The 21971-nt window shown below is 29.5% G+C and overlaps 1 protein-coding gene across 1 annotated transcript; it reads right to left on the bottom strand.

Annotated features, from left to right (window-relative positions):
- Positions 1–1794: 1794 nt before the first annotated feature.
- On the bottom strand, positions 1795–17197 carry LOC107445779 (prefoldin subunit 3). The gene is made up of 6 exons (XM_043053397.2): positions 16960–17197; positions 12653–12780; positions 11417–11483; positions 9885–9983; positions 5552–5690; positions 1795–2123 (listed from the first exon to the last, which is right to left on the bottom strand). The coding sequence occupies exons 1-6, from the start codon at positions 17032–17034 to the stop codon at positions 2050–2052; spliced, it is 582 nt and encodes a 193-aa protein (XP_042909331.1). The 5' UTR covers positions 17035–17197; the 3' UTR covers positions 1795–2049.
- Positions 17198–21971: the final 4774 nt, after the last annotated feature.

Here is a 21971-nt window from a genome sequence, read left to right as displayed (position 1 = left end):
TATTTTGAACCCAATCCAGAAGACAAGAGAATCCCAGGTAATTTGGGAGAGATTCTGCCATATCTCTCAAGTATTGGGAAAGATTTTACTTTGGTGGGGGACTTTCTGATAAAATTAACCATTATGGAAAGAAAAACTACGAAAACATTCCACGGTTAGCCTGGCGAGACGACAGTGGGATTCTAATCCATGACCCGCCAACCACTGATTATATTTTACGTCAGCACTGTCGGTGCTGAATTTGCGTAGACAAACCATTGCTGGGATTCGAACCCGGGTCGCCTCTGCGTCACCACGGCTCCTATACCCAAATAAGGAACTTTTCAGGGTCACATGGTCGATATTCACGCATTAGATCCCTCCACAGTTAGAGAAAAGCATGTATAATACGGTTTGTGATTGCTTTCAGGAGTCACACAACTCTCGCATCGGCGCTCCATACTGTTTAGTAGGGTCCTTATCAATCTCTGTGGCAACCGCACCCACTCTTGCACCCTCGAGGGAGTTTGTCTTTGAGCAGTGCCGTAATTTCGTCACCCGGGCCATAATTCGGAATGCTTGTCTGGCACGATGCCTGCCAAGACCAATTTAGCCGCGTCTGCTGCAACTAGTTTTAAGTAGGGTTTTTTTTAGTTAAAACTACAAGACTAGTTTTAGCCACGTAATTTGGTTTTGTGAAAATTGTGATCATAGATTTATGATCAATAGATTTATGATCTTTTGAAGATTTATTGAAAATAAACAATGCGTATAGCTTTGTTTAAATCTTTAATAAGTTTTAATATTCTGTGGTTTTGTGGGGTTTTTTTTATACCAATGAACATTAAATCCTTCCCAACACCTTAATTTTTTGTCGCTTTCGCTGTAAACTACCTTGTATCGCGGATAGATCTGGGAAAAAACCGGGAGAGATAGCGAGCAAGAGGTAGGGCCTAATATATAATTTATAAAAAGTTTTGAAGTTGGGGTATAAAACGAGGCTAAAGTGGAAATAAGGAAGCGATTTAAAGCGAAATGAGTAATACATTTGCGGGGCTCATTGAGTGGTAGGTAATAAATATCAAGACAGAATGAAAAGAGTAGAAGCTGGTGATAAAAATCACTTTTTTCTATTCATGATTACCAAGATCTTTTAACAGTTTCAACAATTATATAGGACTTCTTTTTACTCCGAAAAACTAGAATTAAAACGATTTTATCTGTTTTTGTTGTCCCTTCTCTTTCGCATCTCACTTTCAAGCCTGACTTGTGGTAATGAGCAAGATGATGGAACCTATTTAAAACATATTTATTCATATATTTAAAAAAATTAATTAATAAAAATTTTAGACATATAACACATTAACAAACTCAGATTATGAATTCAAAGTAAATCTACAGATCTTCACTTGAACTCAATGCTGTTTAAAAAACAAATTATTTATTAATCCAATAAGCGTTTGCTTAAGAGCGGTTAATCAAATAGCTCTACATTTTTAGAGGTTTGCAATATTTTTGAAATAAGTGTTACCAGACTGGATACCTGACCATCTAACAGTGCCATCTGCTGATAAACTTTACAAATAACTATTAAACTTGAGAAGAACAAATTCTGTCGTTTCCTGTACAGAAAATATCAACCAAGAAAATTCATTTTTTTAAATCGAATTTTCAATATGTCAGTCATTTTAAAAACACCTGAATTGATGAAAGAAAACACTTAAATGCTGTTTCTTTAAGAATAGCTGGCTTATTACAGTAAAGAGATTTTGTGAAGATCTTGTGTAACAAAAGCAATAAAACAAGAAAAAAAAAGCCAATAAAAAAACTTTTTAATTACAGTTACCAGACATCTTTGTAATCAATACAGCATGAAAAAATTCTCTTTAACACAGCAAAGGAAATTATATAATTTAAATCCTCGGTAAGATACAAGTTCAATAATAAGTTGACTGCATGCCTTGTTAGAGTGTTGATGAGGGAAGCCATTATTTTTATTATTAAAAAATAACTTACACAAAATAAGAAGAAATTATGCATTTATACAAATGGAATCAAATACACTGCAAATTAAAGAACTGGAGCAGTTTTTTCTTTCTCTGCTGCTCTTCTTTTGACGTCCCAATTATAAACTCTTGCCATATCTATATAAAGTTAAGAATTCTAACAGTGAGTTTTATTTCAATATTACATAGTTTGATGCAGCCGTTCCAAAATGATGTTCCGCAGAACCCTGTAGAAGGTTCACAGGGCAGAAGGGATTGTGACACAAAGTGAAAAAAACCTGAGAATTTTATGTGCAAAAACTTGATAACAAGATATCAATTTATATACTATTCAGATTTAATATAATTTTTTGTAATTCTATTCTATTCATTTTAATATGATAATAATTCAATTACTTACCAATAAAGAATATTTATAGTAACTACTTTCAAAAAAAAAAACTTAGTTAAGAGCTCACAAAAATTGCGATATTGGATCTTAAAATCGAGCGAATATGAATTGAGATACAGAATTTTAAGAATGCTTAAATACAAATAGCAATATTGGACCTTAAAATCGAGTGAATATGAATTGAGATACAGAATTTTAAGAATGCTTGTGATATTGGATTTAACGCAAAAATAAAAATAGCATTATTAGATTTTAGTATTGAGTAAATACGAATCGCGATGCATGATTGTTAGATCCCGTGAATACGAATAGCGACATTGGACTTTAAACTTGCGTGAATACGAATCACGATGTACGATTTTTAAATTGCCTGAATACGATTTACAATGAGTAACTTTTGTATCAGGTTGATATAAAAATCGATGTTTGATATTAAAATAGCCTGAATATGAATCGGGATATTAGAGAATTATGACGTAGTTTCAAACATTAAAAACAATAAAGATCTGAGAAACAAAACAAAAAAAAGGATGAGTCACGTGTATAAAAATGTCTCATCAACGCGATTAAGGGAAGGTTTCAAAATTTAAATTTTAGAACATAATTCTTGCTTTACATTTTAGATAATTTTGCAGAAGTCCGCGAATCAAAGGTTTTGAGATAAGCAGAATTCTGCAACAACAAAAAAAAATCACATAAACTGCTCCTAGTTTTTAGGACTGAAGGGATGATACGGAAAACCTCAAATACAATCATCCCTGACAGGGGTTCAAATAGTTTACATTTTGCAAAAACTCATTATATTTATAAGTAAACAATAAGCCATCATTTATTTGATATTTCGGTCACTCTCACAGTTTCTTTTTTTTTTAAATATTTCCTCCAACAACAATATATTGAACAAATTACGGGAAGATAAGCATTTAATAAAAACTGAATCATTATTTCTCCTCAAACTTCACAAATTGAAATAAAATTACTAAATCCTAGAATAAAGAATTATGTTTCTCTGATAACCATTTTAACAGTTCTTTACTGAAAATTATAAATCAGTGTACTTTATCCAGCTTCATTAAAAAACAATTTCAGAAACTGTGGGTGCCATTTTAGACCAATGAATTCAATTGGATGATAGAATAAAACCTACAATTTTAAATGAATAAAACATTACTGAAAAAATTATTTAATTCTTCACATAAATATATTAACAGATGCCAATTTTTTTATAAACTTAACAAGTATACCACATAATAAGTTTTACCAATATAAATTTACTTAAATGAGTTCTTACCAAAAGGTGCTTTATCATTTAAGGTTCTGTAGCCATAAAAAATTGGAAACTGCTGGTTTAAAGAATTAAAATAAAGGAAAAGACATGCAATTGAAACCTAGAAACTATAATAAAAGAACTATGCTGAATTGCAGCCATTATTTCCCAATAGTAAGGAACAAGGTTCTGATTCTTTAACCCTTAATAGCTACCCATCTGATTGCATATATACTCAGGTCAATGTGACTGATCTGTAGCTGTTGAAGTGATAAACAAAAATATTTTTACTCCTAAGTCAATATTTTTATGGGAAAAGTTTAAACTTATCTTATCATTGTGAATGCTGTATTTTAATAAGCAGTTTACAATAAAAACATGTGTTACTTAATAATCACTTTGAATACAAAAGTTTTAGCCTAATTATATTCAAATGAAAAATAACCTAAAAATAATGCCCCAGTATTTAAAATAAATCAATTTATTAAAATATTTAATATATATGATATATAACAAATAAGGAATTTTTAAAATTATTGTAAGCTAACTTACTTTGTGATTCTATTTAAATATTGCTTTTAAAATTCTAAGCAATCTATTTTTTCATGATTTATATTTCTTTTAAAAAAAGAAATATTTGACTATAATATTTTATTGTAGTTTATTAACAGTATTCAAGCAATAAAGCTCCTAACATCTATTATTTAATAATTATTCTGAATACAAAAGTTTTTGCTTGATAATAAGAGAATAAAAAAAATTAACTGAAAGTAATGCCGCAGTATTTAAAATTCTAGAATAATTAAAATATTAAATATGAATGCTAAAATGAAATAAGAAATTAATTACATTCATTTTATATGTAAAATTCTTTAACACTACTGTATCCATATATGTTTAAGAAAAAACATACAAATCATTATCAATTTTTACAAGAGCATTTTTATTTTCTTCAAATTAATTTTAAAGATGTTAAAAAATAGCATACAACAATTTATACCCATTTGCCTTTTACTTGATCATTTAGCTGAAAATCAAAATTAAAAACAAAACATAGAATAGGTAGACAGAAAATTTTCTGAAGGAATAAAAATTTTATAGCACAAATTTGCCACTGAAAAAAAATTAATATCAATATTTGCAATAAATTAACATAGTAAAAAAACACCTTTTAGCTAACATAAAAAGTCAAAATGACTCTATAATCAATATATCACATTGGTTCTATAATCTTTTATGTAATTATGAAACTGAAATTAAAGTGCCTGTTCATGAGGTATTACTTGTGCATTTTTCACAGTGTTTGGTTTTATTCATTAAAGTTAATTCCTTTAATTAAGATATTAGCTTGAACAAATTTATAATAGGATTTATTCAATTATATATTATATATTTTGTACTTAGTTTTCAAATGAGATTATCATAGGTACTGCCTATAAATTTCAAAAATAGCAAAGACTTCTAAATTTAAAGTTAAAAATATTATAATTGATTTCTTTAATACACAATGTAAAATTTTTTAAAAAATGCCAAAAACAAATATTACTATTCTAGGAACAGCTTTTGAGTGCAAAATATACAACCTTTTAATCACAGAATTTATAAAAAAAAATTTAAAATTTTTTATAAGAAATAATTAAACAGAAATTTAGAATAAACCAACAGATTTAGACATACCAACAATATTTTCAACATATAAACATTCATATGATTTCAGAAAATTAGATACCAAAAAATTACTATTATTATAAGGGGAAAAAACTAACAAAATATAAACTAAAAATTTATTATAAATGTAATAAGTACGTCAATTAGTTAACTGATGAACAAAACAATTAAAATAGTAACTCAAATATAAAAACTCTTACCCTTGTTAGAAAATAAAAATAAAACATTGATAAAGGATACTGACTTCAGTAGTAGTAAGTTGATCGCGTAAGAAATCTAAATCTTCTTCTAATTGAGAAAGATTTTTTGTAGCAGTTTGAAAATTTCTGGATAACAAATCCTCTGCATCTTTTAATGTATACTCTAACATAACATTAGCCTAAAAAAAAATATGTAAAAATTTAAATAATTGTATAAAAATTGAAATAATTGGGAAGAAATAACTAATAAAATCAAGATAAAAATATGCTTCGTAATGGAGGGGGAGAAATTCAACCTCTCTGTTTAATATACAATACGGTTAAGCCATTTTGCTACACACAGTGTTTTCACTACAGCACGAGAATCTCGCATTAAAAAATTATTAGCACGAGAAGTTCGCGCACTCTATTAATCAATTTTAAAATGCACGAATCTCTTGAATTTTGGAAAAAATTTCGTCTTCCGCAAATTTGAATAAAATCCGCCATTTTGAAAAAGACATGAAAACAGCTACGGCATGTGTTGAGAAAAAAAAAAACGAGTTCTTTATAATAAGTTGTTTAAAGTCAGCTCCATTTTTAGCTGTAAATGAATTACCGAACTCCCTCACCGACAATTTACAGCATTTTGTAAAAGTTGAAGTCTGTGAAAACTATGCTGGACGACCTAACAAGAAGTATGAACATGGAAATAACTTCAACGAACTTCACTATACTATAACAGAAATAATTGAAAAGCCTATACAGGCAGATGTAGAGGATAGGAAAGTGAGTGCACAATGCTACAAATTTAATTAGTGATTCCGAATAGTTCAACATCTGTCATTTAGCACCCAAAACCGAATTAAAACAAAATATAGTAACAGATTTGACTGATGAGCATTTGAGCAACCTAATGAGAATAGCTGATGAAAAAGTAGATATAGAACATTTTCCCTATGATGATGCAATAAAAATATTCAATGGTTTAGAAATTAGAAGATGTTAAAAATGTATTATAATTAAAGAAATANGGAGTCTGTGCAGATTGAACGAATTAAGAATGAATTTTTAAGAAAAAAAAAGTTCAATGTGTTCAGAAACTATCTTGCACCTAATTTATGCTTTAAAAAAATAAAAAAACATCGCTGGGAATTCAGAAAAGTCTCCCAATAGTCTCCTTTTCCTGAAAATAGTTGCTTTTTTAGCCTTTTCAGGCAAAAAAAAGTTTACATAGTTGCCTTATGCCAAAAATAGTTGCATTTTAGTCGCCTGTGGAAGCCCTGTAAATTTTCTATCATTATCTGGCTATTTAATAATCTATATGTATCGATTCTAAGATAAATGTGGTGAATATAGCTTACCCTAATGAATATTTTAAGCAAAATCAAAGAAAAAAAGATAAAATTAAAAAAAAAAATTGGGAAGTTTATTAAGACACCGTTGGGATTGTGGAAAAAAGAGGTTATCTAAAAAGTTAAACCTCTTGAAAAGTGAGGATATGAAAAGTAATTTAGTTAAGACTTCATAGTAAACATTGTTAAAAAAAATAATCAACAAAATTGTTTTCAATAAATAAAAACATAAAAGAACACTTCTCTCCAATTCATTGTAATGAGTATAATGATAAAACTGAAAGGCACCAAGAACATTAAATTAATTTCATAGATAAAACTACTACAGATAAAATTGATTATTCTATATTGAAGAATAAATTCCATAGAAATATAATGCTTAAACTTATTCTATCAAATAAATGATAAATTTAAGCAAAATATTTCATACAGAAAAATAAATTTTAGTGAAATAAGTAATGAAGTAGAATAATAAATTTTCCTAAAACATGTAATGTCAAAGAATAAGCTTAAAGGAAACCGAAGTAGTCTAAAAGAGATTAATCTAGCTTCACCAAATGTAAAAAAATATGTTGAATAATTTCTCTAATTCTTCAAAAAATAAGCAACTTTTAAGTAAAAAATCATAATTAGGATCTGTGCATTAATGAAAATTATTCTTTCCTACTGTTTAAAGTTCTTAATGTATAAACATAAAATCAATAAAATTTTCAGAAACTTTACATAATCATGATAAAATAACTAGTTTCCAATAAATAATGCAGAGAAAATTGTGAAAATCATGAATTTTTTGCAATTTAGAACGACAATCGATACAGTAAAGAAAAAATCTCTTTTAAAAGATAGAAAATCAAGGATTCTTTTCAAACGACGAATAAAAAGAAGCACCTTTAAGGGTTTTTAAAAAATTTAAATCAAAAATAAGTACCGTTAAGCACTTTTTAAAAATGCTATTTACCCTGAGAAAGCAAGGGAAAAAAAACTAAATATAATTTTAAGCTAACTTTTGATAATTACATAATAAATAAAACTAATACTATATTGATTATGTAATTAATAAAATTCTTAAATTTTTTCCCTAATTCTAAATTCCCATTAACTATTACATCACTTAAAGAAAAGAAAAATTGCATTTAAAATAAATACAATAATTTTACCAGCAATGAAATATAATTTCCTTTTAAAAAATTCTATCATCAGACAATATTGTATATTTATAAGTTAAGTGTAAGTTAATTATCAAAATTAGTATCAGAAGTCAAAACTTAATAGCTTAACTTTACATTTACGAGCTCAAACTAAACTAAATGATAAATCAATGGTGTGTACAATTGTTAGTTGATATAAAATTCTGATCATGATGCATGTTATTCCATTCAAATTTGGAAAAAAAATACCCTTTTTTTCCCCCCTGTACATAATATACACAATATTTGAAGAATGAACACATCACTGTGCTCGAGTGAGAGCTATATTGGGCTAACTATACCAGTTTTATTTAATTTCTGGAAAAACTTCGAGAAATAAAGAACAGCTGAAATATCATCCTTAACTGCCGAGTAAAATTTACGTGATTCACTTCCCAGTGCCACCGTTTTTCGCTCAAGTGCGCTTTCTTGCGCGGTGTTTCGGTGGGGGGAAATGATGCATGCGTTGCAATTTAAAAACAGTTTACTTTTACAAGACAAGAAAAAGGAAAGTAAGAAAATACAAAATTTAAATTAAATATTAAAAATACAATATAAAAGATGTTTAAACTTAGCTGCTGTATGATAAATCCTGAAACATGGTTGGACACATAAACCAACATCACATTCATTGCACTGATAGCGGGATTCACGAAGAATTTTTTTTCTTGAACTAACAGCACATTTTCGCGATGCATTTTTCTTTGAAGACGTTGTTGGAAAGAATCAAAAGTACCAAATACACACATGAAACAAAAGCGAAAAAACCCGACCTTACTCAAACAGAGACACGCAAGCGATTAATTCCCCTCCTCCGAAATTAGTAATACATTTGCAAAGCAAACACTTTCAAGGTCATTTTACTGCATTCTGAAGTAGGGGGTGTAGTTCTATTTATAGCAGAGCAATGCAAAGCATCATACTTCAGAAAAGCGTATAAACACGCCGGCGGCAGTTAACACATCGTCTGGCCGAGACGTATATATACGCCCGCAGCAGTTAAGGGGTTAAATATCCCATATATTACGCTTTGAGTGGTCACCATTTTTTAAAACAGGAAAATAAGAAATATAATTTCCCGTACTTCCAAGTTTGAAAAGAAAAACTCATTTTCCAGTATATCCTGTTATTTTAGGAGATTTTTAAATTCCCTCCAGGTTTCCTCCATTCTCCCTATGCACTGCCAACCCTGTAAAACATAATCTTTTCAAGACAAGATAACAATGTTTTTTTCCCTTTTTCCTTTTAAGAAAACAAAATTGTAAATTTTTATGCTCTGAAATTATGTAGGTAAATGAAAATGGATACGATAATATTAATACTACAATGATTGATTAACAAGTTAAAATCTGAAATAAAATAACTAGAATTGCATTACTTTTTTAAACAAATCTACTAAAGAAATTTATAATATTCAATTCTATTAAACAAAACTAAGTGAAGCGACAGTGAATGGAGGGTCATGGTCTACTGTTCTCATTCCAGTACACTACTGTACTCATTTCCTTTGGGTGTAGGAGCAGATGCTCCGGACGGGTGGTTAATCGAATGCCTAACTCCCAGAGTTTAGTACCCAACTTGGACATCAATTTAAAAAAATTACTGAAAAGATAAAATCCTAAGTATAAATTTCTTAAAATTAATTATAGAGTCTGTAACTAACAATATTAATAAAATAATAGCGATAATCATAATAAAATAAGAAAGAGTCCCTGTACATGGTGAAATAAAATTTAGGTTTGATACCTAGCCGAAATGAAAAAAACACATTCAATGAAATAGATTACACACAATAAATTGTAAAATATTTTAGGATGTTTTTGAAATTTTTATTTATGAGTCTAAAACTTACTCCAAGCCATAAACCAACTTTATCAGTTGGGGGCACTTTAGCTTTTATATAGAGATCATCACAAACCATAAACTGAGTATCCACATTTGCTGATTCTTCCTAAAACAAACAAAAGTATGATTGGTTTTTTTAACAAAAATATAGAATATGATAGATAAAACAGATATAGATTTATACAATACAGGTATAAGAGTAAGAAAAAACAATTAGCTTAAGAATAACTATCAACTTAAAGAATGAAAATATCAATAAAAAAGCTTGTTAAACTATTTTGCAGAAAAAGGAAACATTCATTTCGTTATTTACATATGTATGACATTTTTTTAACTATACTTGTACCGTGCGCCAAAAAAAAAAGGACTACCCCGAATAACTTTTGATCTAATGATCGGATCTTCACGAACTAAAACTCAATCTTCATAGCTTGAGAGTGTGATCTCAAATATGCTAATTAGTAAATGCAGACAATGTTTTAACTTGTGAAATAAAAACAAAAACTTACTTTCTCTGAATAAACATACTTTTTTGTCGACAGATTCGGTTTTCTGATCCCCAAAATATAAAGTGTAGCCGCAATCTGAGAATTATTGTCCCAATAGTTTGGTCAGGAGAGGGTGTCTTAAGTTTGGACCCCTTAATGCAAATTTTACCTTATGCGTTTTCATTATATCTCAAGAACTTATTAAACAAATTGAAATCGACCCATTTACACCATCTCTGTTTACTCATATTTCCCATTGTTCTCAAAATAAAAGCGTAAGTGAACAGTTCAACTAAACCGAAAATTCCAGTGACCAGTTGAATTCATTCAATACCTTATACAACCTTTTTATACAACCTCTACACTTGTTTCCACTGTAACGAAATTGGAATTATCTGGTTCAGATAGAATCAAATGGTATTCTTTGTCTGTACAAGGTATACATGATTCACATTACTTTCTATGAGAAGTGGAGAAAGAGAGAAAATGTGAGAAGCAAGGGTTACCAATTATTTCTTTTATATTATATTACAATGGATTTTGTTAGGGTTTTTTTTTAAATACCTTTTTTTTTAAAAAAATTTTACAAATTATTTTCTCCTACCTAAAATAATAATCAAAATTACACAAAAGAAAAAAATTAATCAATTTTCAAAGAAATGGAAGCTTTGTGTTTCCGATCAAAAGTTCGAAAATGGGTCTGAAATTTAAAAATCTTCTGTCCAAATCGGAAGAGCTGGCAGGTATGTGGTACCATAAGAATTTTTTCTCTTAGCTAAATTATTTCGCACCTACAGTCTGGAATATTTGTTGGCAAAGTAGACAGACTATTATACCATTTTCTCATCAAATTAAAACTAATAAAAATAATAAACAATGATGTTTTAATCAAAAATACAAAAAATTCATATTTTTTTCATAATTTTTTTCTTTTTTTATTAAACTGTTTTAATAAACATCCACTAGCATTTTGGTAGTAAAATGTTTAAATTAAACTTGTAGAAATACTTTATAATAATATTACGGAATTATACAAATAAATAATACAAACCTTTTTAGTTTTTAATAACTTGAGCATATCTAATGATGTTTTGATATCAGGAATTTGTTTCTTTAGGCTAGAAAGAAAAATGTATAATTCACATAGAAACCTCCCAAATAAATTTTTGAAGAAGATAATTATAAAAACATTAACTTCATATTCTGGACAAGACTGAAATTTAAGATGCTCTACACTAAAGACAGTAGTTGTACGAGCTATATGCATGAAAGTTAAAATATCACATCTCAGGTTGCTATTTTTTACTATAAGGTTTCAATAAAAAATAATGTGTTAAAATTTTAAATACTAGTTCATTTATTTTTAAAAGACAGTGTACTCTATACTGTCAAGCATAATTTTTTATGAAAATTTTGATCCTTTCAAAAAAATACTTTTGAGGGCAGAATTCTTTCACAGTGTCAAAAAATAGTAAGGCATTACTCATACATAAAAGGATTAATTTATTTTTATAAATTCAAATTTATAAAATTTCATTCACAACAATTTCGATTGTTTTTTTTTTACAAATTTTTCGAAATTGATACATATAAACATTTTTGAGACTTAAACAAAAAGATAAAATTTGAAACAGGGTACTTAGTCAAATTATTCAACAAAAAATAAGCACTTTTCATGCACTCAAATAATATTTTTAAGCACTTTAAAAAAATATCATAATTAGATAGGGTTGGAAAGTTTTTGACAATTAACGGTTTTATCTGGTTTTAACCGTCATGTCAAAAAAAAAAACAATTTCGGCATTGTTTTTGACAATCGTCAAAATTTTTTGAATCATGTCAATCGAATGGCGTTTTCAACGGACTGACGATACACCGAAATAGATTGGGGATGAATTAATTGTGAAAACATTGAATAGAACATTGTGAACAGTGTCTTTCTGCATAATTAGTAGCGAAAATCAACATGGTAAAGGAAAAATTTCATTTTGGAAAAGGGAAAATTAAGCACTTTTTAAAAACACTCAATGGTAAAAGCAACTTTAAGGGCTTTTAAAAAACGAAAATAAGCACCTTTAAGCACTTTTTAAAAACGCTATGCACCCTGTTGAAAGAATATTTCTTCTGTTGCAGTTCCCTGAAATAATTTTGCAGGGGATAGTTTTGACAATTTTGATTCATTCATTTTAACAGGCATTTTAAGCAAAATTTGCAATTTTTAGATCTTAAAACAAACAAAACACAAAAAGTTTTAAAAATAATAATAATTTTTAGAAAAATAACTTACATTCTTTTCTTCCTCATAAGATTCATTTCCATAAACTTATATTTACTATGCTGCTCATCTAATTGCCTCAAAACTAATTCAGCATTTTCTTGGTTTTCATCACCTTTCATAAAACTATCAACATCTTCCTACAAATAATTTAAGAGTAAGAAATACAGCAAGATTGGGAAGGAAAAAAAGTCAAAACATCAAAAACTGATCTTTTAAATACATACATACCACAAAACTATTATTTAACACTAAAGAAGCATGGCATTAAAAAAAAAATAGAATGATAAATATCTTGATATTACTCACTTATAAAATGTTTACAATATTTTTTTCTTCGAAACGTGTATAAATTATACCAACATTCCCTGTGCAGAATTTTTTCAAGCTATCTGGGACAAAAATCCCTACGACTAATGTCTTTCTGCAAGATACTTTTAATAATAACAAACATATTTGTTACTAATTTAAAATAACAAAAGCGTCATGTTTACAAAAAAAAGAAAGAAAAACTATTATATTTTTTAATTAAACATGTAATTAATTTTTATTCTAATATGGTGATATTCTAGCATTTTTTGGAGGGGTGGGGAGTGGGGAACGAACTAATTATTTTCCTTGTTGCATTTTGTAAATAATCATCACAGTAAAAAAATTTATTAAAATCATGAAATCACAATCCGAAAAAAAGATCTCATCCGAATCGGACTCCTCAAATGCATGTTTCGTTTCCAGATTAGGTTGTAATAAATAATATTGTAAATAAAATATCGGATTTAATATCTATGGAGAAAATCAATAGAAATAACTGCTAAAAATTTGATAGTATTACTGCCTTAAAAAGTAAATACTCAAATGTACGGTCCGAATTTTTCATATTGTTTGAATTATATTCAAACAATATGAAAAATTTCATATTGTTTCAAACCATATGAAAATTAATATCAATAATTGCGGAAATTTCAATCGAAACATTACATTGATTTACGATATTATCTGCGTAAATTGAGCGTGTCAAAAAGTGATTATCTAATCGTATAATTCAAATATTACGTGGAATTTACGAGAAAACTAAAAGTTTGTCTTTTTCAAACGAAAAATTTTTCTGCAAGAACTCTGTAATGTTCTGCGACAATGTTGCCGTGTTGCTGTGATTCTGCCACGGGGCCTACATTTAATCATCATTTCAACAGATCCAAAGCAATAAAAATTTCTCTCTACCCTCATAATGAATCTTTTCACATATAAAAAATTTACTTCTTAATACATAATGCAGTGCAGTCAGAATTCCTAGGCTCTATTCAAAACGAAACAACACACCTCTAAATAAAAATTATTCTCTAATTTATGACATACTAAGATCCTGAGCATCCTTTCAAAATTAATGCCAACATTATCAATTTATCTGAGCAATGTAGACAAATGGAAAAATTATTCGGGCATTTCTTTAATAGGGAAAAACACCAGAGTAGTGGATTCCGGATGAATTTAAACTTGGCACTTGCACATAAAATAAATATTGATTAAGATTTTTCACATGCACATCGTTTCAAAGCTAATATAAAAATCCTCTATTAACCAAAACAAAGGAGCCAATTTCTTAATCTAAAAACAAAAGAGCAGTAAAATCTGGACAAATTTATACTGAGAAATGACAGTTAAACTTAAAAAGAAAAGATAAAGTTGAAATCTTTATCTTTTCTTTTTAAGTTTAACTGCTTCTGATTCTCCGAACTTTTCTTTTTAAGTTACATCCACTCTCCTGATCATTACATCACACTTCTACATTTAGAAGCACAATTCAAATCCCACACTGGTCATTTTTATGGTCAACATTTGCGAGGAAAAAAATTCCGAAAAATGGGTGAAAAAGTTTAACATATCAGTACTACATCAATTTCTAATTTAACTTTTCTTTGTAAATAATTTTAATTTAAAGTTACAACGAAAATGTATAAATGTGCTGTTTTAATCTTGGCAACAACTTTCAAATTCATAAAAATTGTACTTCATATCAAGATTTAACTTTAATTTACTTTGATCATTTCATTTTTAGAAGAATATAAGACCAGTAAGTAATCAAAAATTTGTTAAAAATTAGATATTAATGGAGAAATAAGAGTAAGAAAATTGTAACGAAAATTTATTTTTTCTTTCTTTGATTTATATTTTATTTTTCCTTTAATTTTCTATTCTGTATATCAGATTTNAAAAAAAAAAAAAAAAAAAAAAGTAACTTTAATTTTTTTTAAATATTCAAGGAGGTAATTACAGTCTAATATTTTTTACCTAAAATTTTCTTACACATTATATATACATATATTTTAAACTGTTAGCCATAAACAAAGTTAGAATTGAAACTATAAAGTGGAAAATGTTGATACAGATTTTTCAGATTGTTTAAGAATTTATGTATACAGGGGTCTGTCAATGTTTTTCTGAGAGGTACCTATTTTGTGAAAATTTGACATAATTTGTGAAACTTAAAAATTATATTAAAAAATCAACACAAAAATATGGTAAAAATATTGTTATTATGATTTATCGTTTTTTACGGTATACAAGAATAAAATTTTAAGAAAAAGTATTTTGTGAAACTATGTACTATTTTCCCTTAAGTTGAATTTGTGAAGGTACCGTTAAACAGCAGTAAATTTGGCCTGGTCAGATCCTGGTATAATTAAATATTATACAAGAATTAAATAGAAAATAATATATATGCATTAACATAAACACTCTAACATAAATAATCTGCCTTAATACTAATAATCTATATCTAGCATTGCAAACTAACACACACAAGTTCAATAAACTTAACTTTTTCTCCCGATTATTTCTATATTAATACCTCTTTGTAAAATTGACTAAGGTCATGGCAAAAAAATAATTTTAAATTTTTTTTATATAAAAATCATTCCAAGATGTTTTTTTTTTGTTTTGTTTTTTAATGTGCCAACTGTAACTGTAATTAAAAATTCAAATTCTAATAAGACTATCTAACTGAATTACCATTGGTTCAAATATTCTATCCAAGTTAGAAATATAGGGTGATTATAAAGTGGACCCAGTCATTCTAGGCAGGGTAAACAGGGTGCAGCACCCTGCTGCCCTTTTAGTCAAAAGAATCCACCCTGTTGTCCCTGAAGTAAATTAGTGCCCTGATGCTAGACTCCATACACTTTTTGCCCTTTCTTTCCTCAACCCTTCCTTATTTTCAACTCTTTTTATTTAGTTTGTCATTGCTGTCAATACATAGATTTATATGGGAAAGGAAAAATAGCCATCACAACCCCTTGTTGCACTTGTCTTTGAAGGTTTGCAGTAACTTTTAATTAATCTTTAAGTAACTTTTCATTAAATCATAATTATTAATAATCATTTTAACTATTAAATCATAACTACAGACACTTAAAAACATACATTTATTATTTTATTAATATATGCATGCATTTTAATAAATTACTAAGCTAATTAGTTCATTAACTCGATATATATATGTCAATTTATTAATACAAATTAGTAATTAATATGATTGCTTTGGTACTTTTAGAAAACGTTAAAAAAAATTGACAATGTCTCTTAATAAAATGTGTAAAGCCCGTAGAAATAAATTATTGCCTTTTCAGAATAATAATGCCCTTTTTTTTTAAACTTTTGCACCCTGCCCTTTTTTCTGCCTAGAATGAGCTCTGGGATCCAAATATGACATGCAAAATAAATAAGTTAGCGAGGTTCTATTCAATTACTAGTAATGATCAAAGAAGTAAATAACATTTTTGGCATAGAACTTTTATTAACAAACAAAATTAAGAAAATTTACTAATAAAAAAAAAACAGAAAAAAAGCAAATATCCTGCAAAAAACGAGAAGGAAAAATTCCAATATCGGTTATCCGCGTAAGAAATCTGTTTCGGTGACAACCGGGCAGTGGCACAAAACTAAGAAAAAGGATCACAGAAAGAGACAAATTCGTAAGATATGAGTCAGAGCCACTACATATTTGATCTTAATTTTTTGCGAGGGCACAAAACCTTGGGCACCTTGGCGATTGTAGTTGACATGAACAGGTACCGGTATAGAAATATCCCAAATATCAAAAATTTAAATTAGTTTAAAATGAAAATAATATTTCATTAGCACATGCCGAAAGAACAATTTTAATAGTCTCTATGGAGAACACGTTTTAACGATTTCAAAATATCTATAAATGCTCAGAGTATCAAACTTGATGACACAGTAGACTTAAAAATTTTTTAAATAGATGAGTTAGCGGTACAACTAGAAAATTAGTATATATTTATAAATCATAATTAACTCACGACAAACACTGCAGCTGGGATTCCAAGGCTATTTTTGGGTGCGTCTGCTTTACCAGTTTCCTTAGTTGAAGTCATACTTGTGATTATTCTATAAATAAGTTACAGTGTTCTTGTTTTAAAAACAAGATTTTCAATTAATAATAATAGTGTAGAGTAAAAGGGAAATGTGTCGTAAATTGAAGACTTTTCTAGGGAAAAAAAAGACAACAGAAACTTCTTGCTAAGGAAAGCTTCTGACTTTCCATTTCTGCATTTTTAATATTCCGCCCCTTAGATGTCGGCTTTTCTTTTACCTCAATAGGAGAAAATGGACCGTTTTCACTGACAAAACTTCACAGAAGTAATTTTAGTAGTTGTAGTTGTTCATTTACGTTGCACTAGAGCAGCACAATGGGCTATTGGCGACGGTCTGGGAAACATCCCTGAGGATGATCCGAAGACATGCTATCTCAATTTTGATCCTCTGCAGAGGGGAGGTAGCCCGACGACCTGCACGTGAAGTCGAGCACTTTACGGTAGAACAGTTTAACGAGGACCAATACCGCACACCCTCGGTCCCTACGCAAGCTGATCCAAGTGGTCGCCCACCCGTACACTGACGGTAGCCAGTGATGCTTGACTTCGGTGATCTGCTGAGAACCATGTCTTAACAATCAGTTCACTGCGGGACACAGAAGTAATTTTAAAGATGCGATAGAGAAAATGATGCATTGTTTTTTATTTCTGTTATTTATGCACTGTTGTCCCGCAGTGGACTGACCGCAAAGACACGGTTCCCAGTAGAACACCGAATTCATACATCACTGGCTGAGGTCAGTAAGCGGTTGAGTGACCACTTTGATCAGCCTGTGTAGCAACCGTGAGTGTGCGGTATCGGTCCTCGTTAAACTGTAACGTATTCAGCTTCACACGCAGGTCGTTGGGTTACCAAAGCAGGAAGCCATCTCCTCTGCAGAGGATTCAAGTTGCGATGGCGTGTCTTCGGATCATCCTCAGGGATGTTTCCCAGACCGCTACCCCCTCGCAATGTGAGGGAATTGCAGGACCAGTTGGTGAGCGCTTGGTACCAAGGGTGTGGTATCGGTCCTCGTTAAGCTGTTCTCCCGTAAAGTGCTCAACTTCGTGCGCAGGTCGTCGGCCTACCAAAGCATGGGAGCCATCCTCTCTGCAGAGGCGATGGCATGTCTTTGGATCATCCTCAGGGATATTTTCCAAACCGTCGGCAATATCCCATTTTGCAGCTCTAATGCGACTTAAATAAAGTACCTACCACATGCACTGTTATTTATTTTCAATCCTAACATTTTAGAAATTCTCTCCTGAAACTGAAAACCTGATCCCCCACCCCAAATGATTATTTAGTTATGAAACATTTAAAGTGCCTAAAAAGACCTCCGTAAGTAACGCAATCAAAAACGATCCCTTATTTTTTATTACGTCACGCGTGCTGAATGGACACTTGCCGCCTTCATCCACTAAGGCTATTCCAATGCTCTTTTAATTTTGATATCACTTAAGTCGTATGAAGATCGTTTGTAAATTAAAAGTAAAAGTTTTGAGAGTTAGTGCAAAATTAAAGAAAGATTTTAAAGAGTCTAACTGTTCATTTATCACTAAAATATCTGAAGAATTGATTGTGCAGCTCTTCACAGGGAATCAACATTTCTTCTAGTGAATCAACAACAACTGAAATCAGTGGTGTTAAAGTTCATAGGAAATATTTTTTTATTCCACTTATTTTTAAGTTAAAATAATGATCCATTACAGCCTAATTTAAAATCAGTCGTAGATTGGATAGAAATAGAATACATTTAGATACAGGATTGATCATTTTATTATTCTATGTTGCATTAAAACAAATCAGTATTTTCAAAAATCTAGTGCATTGAAAAATATCAATTCATCATCGTTACAATCTATGTGCTAATATTCAAAAATTCAAGTAATAAAATTAAATTTTGCTTCCTTTTTTATTTATTTATTTTTACTAGAGTAGGATTTTCTTTTTAAGTAAATATATACTGGTGCAGTTTATGTCTCCTTTTTTTTAAACTATGTATTATATATTTAAATACGCATTAAAGTTGTATTTATTATTCTATGAATAAATGGGAATTTCGGCACAGTTAGAAATTATTTTTATTTTTAAATTTATAAATTATAATTCTAGTTTCTGCAATATAGTATATGCAAAATATGATTATTGTTAATTTCTCTCCTTATTTTTGCAAACTATTTGCCAGTGCTTGCAAAATAGTAAAATTAATACATTATACATTTTTATCTAAAAAATTAATTAAACTATTTGAAAAAATAACTGGTTAAGCATTCAGTATCACTGACAGTGAATCAACACTTTCAAGAATTCATTCTATAGAATAGATTCTTGAAAGTGTTGATTCACTTCAATATATTGAAATATATCTGTCCATCATCATCGGCAAAATCTACTTAAAATTTCACTTAATGTTATTTAACTTATCCACATAATTTTAGCGAATATCATTACGCTAGACGTTTTTGTTTCACCAAAGCTAAAGAGTAATGATAAAAAATAAACTTATACAAGAAGAAAAGAAATTCTAGTGCACATTCTTTATTATTTATAAAATAATTTAAAATAATAGATACTAATGTTGATATTTTTCTCAATATTTTTATTCCTTGAGTAAATGGGAACTTTGTTATGATGAAAAAATATTTTTATATTAAATTTTTTTTTAATAATTTTATAACTGTCGTTGGACAGCCGACCTAATTTTGGATTTACAACTACTAATGCTTAACTCCATAGCCTTGTAATTTTGAACCAATCCAGAAGACAAGGAAACTTCTGGGTCAGTACCCCAGATTTGTTTTGGTAACATGGAGGACTTTGCGACTCGACAGATTTAACGTGCATCAGTTACCGTTACCATTTACTATACGGGGAATCTTCGGCAAGAATTCGAACCTACGAATTCCAGAACATAGGCCCAGTGCTCTACAAACTAGGCTATCCCGGCCTTTTTTATAATCATTTATAAATCATTTTTTTCAAAGAATTTTTTTTTCTTGCTGGGATCATAAGTTTTTTTTAAAAGGCTGCTGCTATGCTGAAGACAATTCCCAGCTTTGAATTCACACTAGAATAAATAAATAAAAAATATCAATAACTTAAGCTTTCCTACATTTCAAAATCTAAAACTATTTTACATAAAATATTGATTCAACATTTCTTTCACTTAACACAAAAATAAATCTTCGAAATGAATTAGAAATATACTTTAAAATAAAGATTAATATGGTTAAAAAATAATTTTGCATTTATAATTTTTATAATAATTAATTTAATAAGTAATACCAGACATACATAACTCATTCTAACACTTTTTTTATAGAACTAAAAAATCTTAAATATTCAGAGCTAGAAAATTTCGTCAACTGTTAACAATGTTCTAGAGCAGGGGTGGCGAACCTTTATACACAACGTGCCATTTTTTCTAAAAAATTGTTTAATGAAGTCACAGACGTGCCGTCAAATAATTTTGACTTCATGATTATTGGGAAAATCGTAATACTAAATACTATCAACTCAAAACTCTTTATTTACATTGAAAAAAAAATACATTTTGCAATGTCTCAGTTATAGGCGTAATTCAACTTAAAACAACATCAGTGGGATTTCTGTTGTTGCAGATTAGATGGCAAATAACTTATATTAGGTTGTAAGATATTAGTTTAAGCAGGGCTGTTGATTTCTTTTTTGCCAGTTGTTTATTGTTAGCTTGCTTTTTATGGTTATTAATTGCTTTTTTAGCATTAATTGTAAATTTTTTTGTTAATAATTGTTTATTATTTTGTTTGTTTTTTGTGAGTTTTAATTTGATTGTTACATATGCTTCATAGTGTTAACATTTGTGTAATAACAATTCATAGTGCAATAACAATTGTGATCGGTGGCGTGCCCAAAATATTGTGTCGCGTGCCATAAATGGCACGCGTGCCATTGGTTCGCCATCCCTTTTCTAGAGGGTACCATTGAAATTTAACATTATAAAAATACACTCTATCAAACCCACATTTACCTTAAGTGACATTAGGGCCAATTTATTATTTATTGTATTATTGACCATCTAAAATAGTCGGATTTAATTATGAAATTTCAAACAAAAGCAAGAACGTATCGGTTTTCACATTACAGTATTGTAAATGAAAGACAGATGAACACGTGTGACGTCAGTTCGCGAATAATCACGTGACTCTCCGTTTCAGGTGAAAATGAAAGTAAGCATGTTTTGCTTAAAAATGACTAAATAAATTGCACTTTTAGGAAAGTAATAAAATATTTTCAATGAGATTTGAGGGATTAGGAATGCATTAAAATTTTTTAAAAATTTGACTGTAATTGTCCATTTTAACTTGATGGCAATGATAACTTAATCCATGCTACAGGAAAAAAGAATTCACTGATCAGTTTATTGGTTTATTATAATTACATACATTTGCAGGCTTGTATGCTCAATTTAGGCTTACAATCAAACGGCACAAATATAATCAAATAAGGAATAACGCTGAAAACATGACAAACCTTACGCTTTATTTATGTTGTGGTGCAGGTCGTCGGGCTACCGAAGCAGGGGTGCCATCCCCTCTGCAGAGGATCAAAATTGTGATGGCAGGTCTTCGGATCATCCTCAGGGATGTTTCCCAGACCGTCGCCAATAGCCCATTGTGCTGCTCTAGTGCGACGTAAATGAACAACAACAACAGTAATTATTTATGTTGTGATATTAATTTTGTTAAGTTTATTTAAGGCTCACGACGTTTTAGAATTTATAAATTACAGAGCGGGGATAGCCTGGTCGGTAGGGCACTGGGCCCATGTCCGAGAGTTAGCAGGGTTCGAACCCTGCTGCCCGAAGACTCCCCGTGTAGTAAAGCGATTGATGCAAGTTAAATCTGTCGAGTCGCAAAAGTCCTCCATGTTCCCATAACAAGTCAAACCTCTGGGGGTACTGGATTGCAGATCG

This window comes from Parasteatoda tepidariorum, chromosome 9, assembly GCF_043381705.1.
Source record: "Parasteatoda tepidariorum isolate YZ-2023 chromosome 9, CAS_Ptep_4.0, whole genome shotgun sequence".
In the NCBI taxonomy this organism is placed as follows: Eukaryota; Metazoa; Arthropoda; class Arachnida; order Araneae; family Theridiidae; genus Parasteatoda; species Parasteatoda tepidariorum.
The sequence above is the reverse complement of the archived record's forward strand: the minus strand, read 5'-3'. Positions and strand labels throughout refer to the sequence as shown.